This window comes from Pangasianodon hypophthalmus, chromosome 1 (assembly GCF_027358585.1).
Source record: "Pangasianodon hypophthalmus isolate fPanHyp1 chromosome 1, fPanHyp1.pri, whole genome shotgun sequence".
Lineage (NCBI taxonomy): Eukaryota > Metazoa > Chordata > Actinopteri > Siluriformes > Pangasiidae > Pangasianodon > Pangasianodon hypophthalmus.
The window spans coordinates 14,869,330-14,879,585 of NC_069710.1; the positions used below are offsets into that span (position 1 = coordinate 14,869,330).

The following is a 10,256-nucleotide window of genomic DNA, read 5'->3' on the forward strand; positions in this document are numbered from 1 at the left end:
CAACACCAACATCCGAGCTGTTAATCGATGCGCGTGCGGAAAATAAATAACTGGCATTAAAGTCAGAAATAAATTACACTCTTATTTAAAAAAAAAAAATGGTTATATGGGTTCTTTGGATGGTTAAAGATTCTAAACGAGTTCTAAATGGGTTCTACTGTAACTTCCTGAAGTGTTCTGCGGATTTTTTTTTTCAATTAAAGGACTCAAAAAGTGTGAGAACCCTGGTTCTTGAAATAGTTCCTCAGAGAACCTATTAAAATAATTTTAAGTATAGATGTTGTATCCCATTCAGCGACGCTCTCCGTGATCTCCTTGAACATCTCAACTAAGGCTTTTTTTTTTTAAATTTTGAATGGTTCTAGGCTGAAGAGTTCTGCAAAGAACTTTTAAAGATTTAAGGTGTCCACGTTTTTTAGAATACTAAGTGGAACCTTCATTTTGCATCCTAAAAGTAAAACAACAGGTTCCTAGTTCCTTGGATTTCTCATCAATGGAACCCTTAAAAGAGTCATTAAAACCCATTAATGGCTCCTAAAAGAACCCTAATTTTAACAAGAACTTATAAAACTATTTTTGAGTGTAGATGTTGTATACAACTCAATAACATGCCCCGTGATCTCAAGGTACATCTTAACTAAGGGTTCTTTGGATTTTGAGTGGTTCTAGCTTTCCAAAGAGGTTGTACAGTTCCACTTTTAAAGAACTGTTAAGGGTTCTCCCAGAGAGACAAACTGACAACCAAACAACCCTTTAGAGCCATGGTTCTGAAAATGGTATTCGTAAAGCTGTAATTTGTTCCAGGGGGTCTTTGGGGGAAAAAAGTTTGAGAACCCTGCTGTAGAGTTCTTGATGGAACCTTCTTTTTTATGATAATATGTAAAATAATGCTTCTTAAAGGGTTCTTTGGATTTTTAATGGTTCTATCTTTCTCAAGAGGTTGTAGAATTACGGTATACACAAATAACATTTAAGTATTTTCCCAGAGAGACAAACTGACATCCAAAGATCCCTTCAGAGCCATGGTTCTCAAAAATGGTGCTCATAAACGAAATCTTTGTCTGCAAAAAGTTAGAGAACCCTACATTAGAGTTCTTGGAATATTAAGAACCATAATTTAAAAAAGAACCTCAAAAGACTGCTAGTTAACCCAATATTTTTTTGAGAGCAGATGTTGTTTAGAACTCAGGTCAGGGCTCTTTGGATGTTGAAAGGATCTAGCTTTACAGAGAGGTTCTACTTACCTTACTTCCTTTTCAGAAAAGGAAACCCTGTTGTAGAGTTCTACTACTCGTCTGTACTTTAGAGCAAGATGGAACCATAATTTTTAACAATTATAAAATAAAATGACTCCTGAAAGGTTCTTTGGACATTTAAGGGGAAACTCTCTGTTGTAGGGTTCTACGTTCCCCTCCAGGGACAAATCAAAGAATCCTTTACGCTGCTAAATGCAAAGGGTTCCTGGAAGTTCACTGGATCTTCTCACTGACCCTTAAATGTCAACAGGTTCTTGGAACATTGAAAGTTCCTAAAAGAACCCATAAAGATTTCTAGTCAGCCCTGTATATTCTGAGGGTAGATAAGCTCCATGTGATCTCCATTTACATCTCAAGCAAGGGTTCTAGCTTTCCAAAGATGTTGTCCTTGGAACCTTTTCTGAAAAGTAAAACTTCGTTGATTTACAGATGCTCCACAACATTAAATATAACTCTAAATGTATTTTAAAAAAGTATGAAGCATCAGCAAATTGCTGTGGTATAAAAGGAATAAAGGACCTAGTATCTATCTATCTATCTATCTATCTATCTATCTATCTATCTGTCAAAGTGGCCTAAGCTAGTGACTGTCTATCTATCTATCTATCTATCTATGTGGCCTAAACACTCAGGAATGTGATTTACTACTCACAGCTGGAACATGGGAACTGGCCCTAGTATTTATTAGATTTAAATTCCTAATTTTTGCTGTAAAACAAGATCTTTGCAGACATGGAGTATTTTCAAACTAGCTGAATTTGGTGTAAAAATCTTGACCCTGGCAACCCTGGCACTAACTGTCATGTCCGTTGCTCCTCCTTCACTGAAAAATGTTCGCATGGGGCAGCGTGAATCCTGCCTCACTGGGCCCATACCAGCGCTTGTTGCAGTTCCCTTGTTTGACCACTAGGTGCAATAATAACTCTGTGGAGAGTTGTGCAAAGATGGCATGTTACAGAACAGTAATCACAGTTATAACGTACAAAACCAAACCCTGCAATACGTATTTTATCATAACATAAAGAAAGGCATAACGTTAACCAGTCTGTTATTATGAATAGTATCGTGTACGGTGGTCTAAAATTCCTCCATTTTGCGTCCTTGTAAAAGACATTTAATATTTACCTGAGCGAATAGCCCTTACTTAATGCAGAATATTATTTCCAATTTTGTAAGTGGGCGGTCTCCAATCGTTTTTGTTATGTAATTACAACGTTTCGAAGCTAATCCAGTTTCCATAATCAAGTGTTTTATTTGTATTCAGATTGTTTAAATCAGTGAAAGACTTCACTGTGATAACTCATGCGCTTCCTAACCAAGGTGATGTACCTTTTAAATACGGTGTACAAGTTATTTCGAAATGTCACAGCACATAATAATAATATGATGATGAAACGACGACACACATAGCAATATTTCTTTAAAAAAAACTTCGTTGGTAGCTCAGAAAAAGGGAAATCAGGGAAACTAATTCAGCGTACTTTGAAGATCATGTTTAAGTACTTTGCTAACACAGGCTAGTGAGCTAACAGAGCAGATCTAGGCTTGCTAATTTGAACTAGTGGCATATCAGTAACCTGAGTTTAACATGGAGTTCATGGAGTTTTGTTGTTTGAGCATTCTTTAAAAGTTCACTGAATAATTAAAGGTTCTTAGCTCGTTATTAATTAGTTATAAGCAGCTCTAATGTGACCTAATGGGACAGACCTAGTATTTATTTATGTATCTGTTTGCTTGTTTGTTTGTTCAATTTATTATCTATCTATCTATCTATCTATCTATCTATCTATCTACAGTACTCTGCAAAAGTCTTTGGCAAAGATACCTTCAAAAGTAATGAAATTAAATGTTTCTACATTAAAGTAATACTATAAAGAGCAGTAAACAGTAATAAATGAAACAAGCTCAGTATTTAATGTGACGACCCTTTGATAAAAATAATAATGATAATCTCAGGTACAGTGTGTACAGTTTTATAAGGAAATGAGCTATAAGTGTTACTGAGCATCTTGCAGAACCAGCCACAGTTCTTCTGGAGACTTTGACTGTCACACTCGCTTCATTATGTTTTTATCTGAAAAGTGTCTCTTATGTAATCTGCTGCTTTCTTTACTGACATGCAAACATTTTTCTAACATTTCCTTCTGTGCTGGAAAACTTAAGTTTGGAATCTAAAATGTTTCTGTACTGAATCAATAATGTAGAAGTCATAAAATAAAGATCTATAACGAAGTTTGTAATAAAAATAAAAATAGGGTGCCAATTTTTTTTGGACAGTACCGTATCCATCTATCTATCTATCCATCTATCTATCTTGTGTGATCTAAGCTAGTGGGCCAAATGTTTGTTTGATTGTTTAAATGGAATAAGCTAGTGCTCTAGTCTGGCTTGTGTAGTTATTTCAGCAGCAGCGAGCGAGTGTAAGTTAGTTGTGTAGTTATTTCAGCCGCAGTGAGCGAGTGTAAGTTAGTTGTGTAGTTATTTCAGCCGCAGTGAGCGAGTGTAAGTTAGTTGTGTAGTTATTTCAGCCGCAGTGAGCGAGTGTAAGATAGTTGTGTAGTTATTTCAGCCGCAGTGAGCGAGCGTAAGTTAGTTGTGTAGTTATTTCAGCTGCAGTGAGCGAGTGTAAGATAGTTGTGTAGTTATTTCAGCAGCAGTGAGCGAATGTAAGTTAGTTGTGTAGTTATTTCAGCCGCAGTGAGTGAGCGTAAGTTAGTTGTGTAGTTATTTCTGCAGCAGTGAGCGAGTGTAAGTTAGTTGTGTAGTTATTTCAGCAGCAGTGATTGAGAGTAAGTTAGTTGTGTAGTTATTTCAGCAGCAGTGAGCGAGTGTAAGTCAGTTGTGTAGTTATTTCAGCAGCAGTGATTGAGAGTAAGTTAGTTGTGTAGTTATTTCAGCAGCAGCGAGCGAGTGTAAGATAGTTGTGTAGTTATTTCTGCAGCAGTGAGCGAGTGTAAGTTAGTTGTGTAGTTATTTCAGCAGCAGTGAGCGAGTGTAAGTTAGTTGTGTAGTTATTTCAGCAGCAGTGAGCGAGTGTAAGTTAGTTGTGTAGTTATTTCAGCAGCAGTGATTGAGAGTAAGTTAGTTGTGTAGTTATTTCAGCCGCAGTGAGCGAGTGTAAGTTAGTTGTGTAGTTATTTCAGCAGCAGTGATTGAGAGTAAGTTAGTTGTGTAGTTATTTCAGCAGCAGCGAGCGAGTGTAAGTTAGTTGTGTAGTTATTTCAGCAGCAGCGAGCGAGTGTAAGTTAGTTGTGTAGTTATTTCAGCAGCAGTGAGCGAGCGTAAGTTAGTTGTGTAGTTATTTCTGCAGCAGTGAGCGAGTGAAAGTCAGTTGTGTAGTTATTTCAGCAGCAGTGAGCGAGTGTAAGTTAGTTGTGTAGTTATTTCAGCAGCAGAGAGCGAGTGTAAGTTAGTTGTGTAGTTATTTCAGCAGCAGTGAGCGAGTGTAAGTTAGTTGTGTAGTTATTTCAGCAGCAGTGATTGAGAGTAAGTTAGTTGTGTAGTTATTTCAGCAGCAGTGAGCGAGTGTAAGTTGGTTGTGTAGTTATTTCAGCAGCAGTCAGCGAGTGTAAGTTAGTTGTGTAGTTATTTCTGCAGCAGTCAGCGAGTGTAAGTTAGTTGTGTAGTTATTTCAGCAGCAGTGAGCGAGTGTAAGTTAGTTGTGTAGTTATTTCAGCCGCAGTGAGCGAGTGTAAGTTAGTTGTGTAGTTATTTCAGCCGCAGTGAGCGAGTGTAAGTTAGTTGTGTAGTTATTTCAGCAGCAGCGAGCGAGTGTAAGTTAGTTGTGTAGTTATTTCAGCCGCAGCGAGCGAGTGTAAGTTAGTTGTGTAGTTATTTCTGCAGCAGTGAGCGAGTGTAAGTTAGTTGTGTAGTTATTTCTGCAGCAGTGAGCGAGTGTAAGTTAGTTGTGTAGTTATTTCTGCAGCAGTGAGCGAGTGTAAGTTAGTTGTGTAGTTATTTCTGCAGCAGTGAGCGAGTGTAAGTTAGTTGTGTAGTTATTTCTGCAGCAGCGAGCGAGTGTAAGTTAGTTGTGTAGTTATTTCAGCGGCAGTGAGCAAGTGTAAGTTAGTTGTGTAGTTATTTCAGCAGCAGTGATTGAGAGTAAGTTAGTTGTGTAGTTATTTCTGCAGCAGTGAGCGAGTGTAAGTTAGTTGTGTAGTTATTTCAGCCGCAGTGAGCGAGTGTAAGTTAGTTGTGTAGTTATTTCAGCAGCAGTGAGCGAGTGTAAGTTAGTTGTGTAGTTATTTCAGCAGCAGCGAGCGAGTGTAAGTTAGTTGTGTAGTTATTTCAGCCGCAGTGAGCGAGTGTAAGTTAGTTGTGTAGTTATTTCAGCAGCAGCGAGCGAGTGTAAGTTAGTTGTGTAGTTATTTCAGCAGCAGCGAGCAAGTGTAAGTTAGTTGTGTAGTTATTTCAGCAGCAGCGAGCGAGTGTAAGTTAGTTGTGTAGTTATTTCAGCCGCAGTGAGCGAGTGTAAGTTAGTTGTGCAGTTATTTCAGCAGCAGTGATTGAGAGTAAGTTAGTTGTGTAGTTATTTCAGCAGCAGTGATTGAGAGTAAGTTAGTTGTGTAGTTATTTCAGCTGCAGTGAGCGAGTGTAAGTTAGTTGTGTAGTTATTTCAGCAGCAGTGAGCGAGCGTAAGTTAGTTGTGTAGTTATTTCAGCAGCAGTGATTGAGAGTAAGTTAGTTGTGTAGTTATTTCAGCCGCAGTGAGCGAGTGTAAGTTAGTTGTGTAGTTATTTCTGCAGCAGTGAGCGAGCGTAAGTTAGTTGTGTAGTTATTTCAGCAGCAGTGAGTGAGCGTAAGTTAGTTGTGTAGTTATTTCAGCAGCAGTCAGCGAGTGTAAGTTAGTTGTGTAGTTATTTCAGCAGCAGTGAGCGAGTGTAAGTTAGTTGTGTAGTTATTTCAGCCGCAGTGAGCGAGTGTAAGTTAGTTGTGTAGTTATTTCTGCAGCAGTGAGCGAGTGTAAGTTAGTTGTGTAGTTATTTCAGCAGCAGCGAGCGAACGTAAGTTAGTTGTGTAGTTATTTCAGCCGCAGTGAGCGAGTGTAAGTTAGTTGTGTAGTTATTTCAGCAGCAGTGATTGAGAGTAAGTTAGTTGTGTAGTTATTTCAGCCGCAGTGAGTGAGTGTAAGTTAGTTGTGTAGTTATTTCAGCAGCAGTGATTGAGAGTAAGTTAGTTGTGTAGTTATTTCAGCCGCAGTGAGTGAGTGTAAGTTAGTTGTGTAGTTATTTCAGCTGCAGTGAGTGAGTGTAAGTTACTGCTTGATTTGTGAAGAAGTGCATGCCGTGGGTAAGTAAGTAATCTAGCAGGCATGATGTGGGCTAAATAACTGATTTATTTATGTGAAACTGAGCTAGTGCTCCAAGCTAGTGAGCTAGTAGCTGGTTATGTTTTTTTTGTTTATAGGACCCAGTAACCTACCTGAATGACTGAATAAGTAATGTTTAATTAGGCTAGTGATGTAATAAACCTTTTATAAAGCTAGTACTAGCACTAGGCCAGATTTAACTTAGGATTAGCTGGACCAGTTGCTAAAGCTAAGATCTTAGACCTAGTCTAAGTCATTTAATTTGTAAGTAAGCTAGTGAACAGTAAAGTACATAACTGATTATTTATTTAGTTTATATTTTTGCAATGTAGTAACAAAATCTAGACAAAGGCTAAATGTTTGATGAAGTAGGCTTTCTAGGATAGTGACCTAGTTACCCAGATACCAGCTTGCTTATTTTATTTATTTATTTATTTATTTATTCATTTATTCATGTATGTATGTATGTATGTATGTATGTATGTAGACTAAGTGAGTTTATATATGGGTTTCAGGGCTAGAAATTAGTGATGTACTCACACAGATATACATCATTAAAAAAATAAATAAACAGCTTTTTTATTCATATCAAAGCTCACAATTATTTATTTACCTGGAAGCTATGAGTTACGTCCTTGAACATATCTTTTAGTTTTAATCATTGTTATTATTATGTGTTTATTAAATGGTTTTATACTCTGTTATGTATCAGGACAGTGTCCTTGGGTGCCCTGAAAGACACTTAATGATATTATTATTATTATTATTATTATTATTATGTGTATTTTTTGTAGTTAATCTTGAGCAGTCAATAATGCAAAAAAAAAAAAGAAGAAGAAGAAAAACAAGAGTCATAAGGGCGTGTTAAGGTTCAGTTCCAGCTGACTTTATTTCCTTCCTGAAAAAAAAAAACAACAAAAAATCTGTACATGTGTATATTAACAATCTGACAGGCAGTGACTTGACACATAGAGCTGGCGTGAAGCCCCGCCCCCTTAACAATCCCCTCCCCCTTAACCCTCCCCTCAGCCCCGCCCCCTAATCCCCAAATCCAAAATGCATTATGGCATGATTAGGATGCAAAACAAAGATTTTTTTCTACACAGCATATTGCACAGAACATAAAGTTAATATAATCCAACTGTGTATATACTATATTTATACATAAACTCCTCGACAACAATCGTTAAAGGAATTAGGCTAAGCGAAAACGATAGCTGTTCTAGTGCCATGACATGTTTATAGCGCAACAACATACATAAAACACACACAATCTCTTTTTTTGCTTATAATAATAATAATAATAATAATAATACAGTTGACTGTACAAATTCACGATTTTTCCTAATTTTTCAGAACACAACAGCTATTATAGAAACCTGAATCTGTGATACAAAAGTCTATCCACCATGCCTTAAAATACGAAAACGATGAGCTATACGAGTAGAAAAAGAGAGATTAAATATCCAAACACGATGATTTCATTTTCTGTTCAGTTTTTTTAAAAAATGTTTTTTTTTGCAAAATGTCATAAAAAATGATTGATTAAAGCTACGATATCTGACTGAGCAAGATATGGTGTGTAATGTCCCTTTACAGAACAAGGTTTCATATGAGAAAGTGTGTGTGTGTGTGTGTGTGTGTGTGTGTGTGAGACAGAGAGAGATTGGAGCTGTAAACACAGACAGGAGGTCGATTTTGCATTAACCAACCCACCTAGAATAATAGTAAAAAAAAAAAAAAATAGGAGAGAAAAAAAAGCTGGAAAAAAGCTGGTACACAAATCATCAAGGAATCACCACACCCCCTTTTTTCTTTCTTTCTTTTTGTTTTTTTTTTTAAATATAGATTTGTACAAAAATACACTGAGAAAATAATCAAACACTCTCTTTTTCTCCAAAAAAGTCTACATTTAAATATAAAAAAATGAAAAAAAAACTCTAGCCCTTCTTTTTGGGAGAAGGCGTGTGAACCAACAACAACAAACAAAACAAAACAAAAAAAACTTGATTAAAAAAAAAATGCAACGCTTGGCCGGTATATAAATACATCCTCATATATAAAAAATGGCATCTGAAAAAAAACACACAATGATGGACAAGAGTATATAAAAAAACAGGAGAGTTTTGGTCCTGATTCCTTAAAAAAAGTTCAGCACAGATCTGAGTTTGAATCCTGAAGTTCAGAATGAAAAACAGCTGGTGATTTTTTTTGTTTTTAAAGTCAAACATGGCGCCATCTAGCCATTTTAAATAAACCTACTGCTAGTGAACTGTTCCACAGTCGCACAAAAAACCGTGATACACCAGAGGACAGATAACATGCTTCTCTCTCTCTTTCTTTTTTTAATAAAGGGTTGTCTTAAAGTCTACCCACCTCGCTCATAAGTCCATAAATCCACCCCCACAAAAAAATCCCACCAGCCTATTTCTGTACCTCTTAAGCGTTAAAGTCACGTGGTTGTCGCAATGTTGTCCTTTTTTGTTTCTTTTTTAAAAAGATGACTGAAAACAGCTTCTCGTGCAAATCAAATCACAGTTTTCCAGTTCCGACTTTATTTTTTCATTTCATTTTATTTATTTATTTATTTTTTTGCAGTAGGATCTTGTTGTTGTCTTGGACATGGACGTTTCTTCTCCTCCTCTTCCTCCTCTCCATGCAAACACTTTCAGGTCCTTCCAGTCCTGCTGCAACTCAAAAACAAACTCCCTTCTTGTTTCCCCGGCACGCGCCTTTGCAACTCCGCTTCTCATTTCTCACTTTTTTTTTGTTTAAAATGTTTTTTTTTAATCAACGCACTGAACTTGTTGATGTTTGCAGTGTAGCCCTAATGCAATGCAACGCAACGCGACTCGATGCATCTCTGCAAATGCAACACGATGCAACTCAATGCACCAGCGCACGTGCCTCCAGTTCCTTCTTGATCTCTCTCTTTAAATTAAACGCAATTTTACGTTTTTTTTGCGCATTTTTGAGACCCATCCGTTGTTCGGTTGCAACCTGTCTCAATGCAACTTTGTGTGAAACAGTTCTCTTTATTTTCTTTTTGTTTGTTTGTTTCATTTCCTTGCATTGTGTGTTTGTTAGTTGGTTGGTTGGTTTCAGCCCCGCGCGCGCGCTCCGCTCCGCTTATTCAGTACGTGAACACGAGGTTGGAAATGGTCGACTCGAGCCAGTCCCGCGAGATCATCTCGGTCACCTCGGGCGTGCAGTAATCGGGGAAGTCGAAGTGAGAACCTGCACACGATTCGAAGCTCGAGTCCCAGTCGCGGTCGAGCGCCGGCGAGCAGGAGGACGCGGAAGAGGAGGAGTAAGAGGAGCCGAAGCTGCCCAGAGACGTGCTGTCGAATCCGGGGCTCGCGCGGCGCCTAACCTCCGCCATGTCGTCCTCAAACTCCTCGTCCGACGACGATGATGATGAAGAGGATGGTGAAGAAGATGAAGATTGGGATAGGCGCGAGGCGGAGGGAGCAGGCGAGGGCGCGCGGAAGGCGCGGTGCGAGTCCTCATACAGACTCTGCGCGTCGCCGAACTCGGTGGAGCTGCTGAGGGTCGGGCTCGCGGGAACGCTTCCTCCTCCTCCTCCTCCTCCTCCGCTCCCTAAGATGTAAACTCTTTTCGGTTTCTTGTCCGACTTGTTGGACTTGTAGAGCGCGAGGTGGTCTGCCCCGGCGGCCGGGTCATGCGGCGCG

General features: G+C 38.4%; 1 protein-coding gene across 1 annotated transcript in view; it reads right to left on the minus strand.

The window, feature by feature from the left end:
• Nucleotides 1-7,423: 7,423 nt before the first annotated feature.
• Nucleotides 7,424-10,256, minus strand: part of LOC113533984 (transcription factor SOX-4-like) — a 3,771-nt gene continuing 938 nt past the window's right edge. The window contains exon 1 of the mRNA XM_026926526.3: nt 7,424-10,256. This exon is cut by the window's right edge and continues 938 nt beyond it. Within this exon, the coding sequence (XP_026782327.3) occupies nt 9,698-10,256 (559 nt within the window). The 3' untranslated portion in view covers nt 7,424-9,697.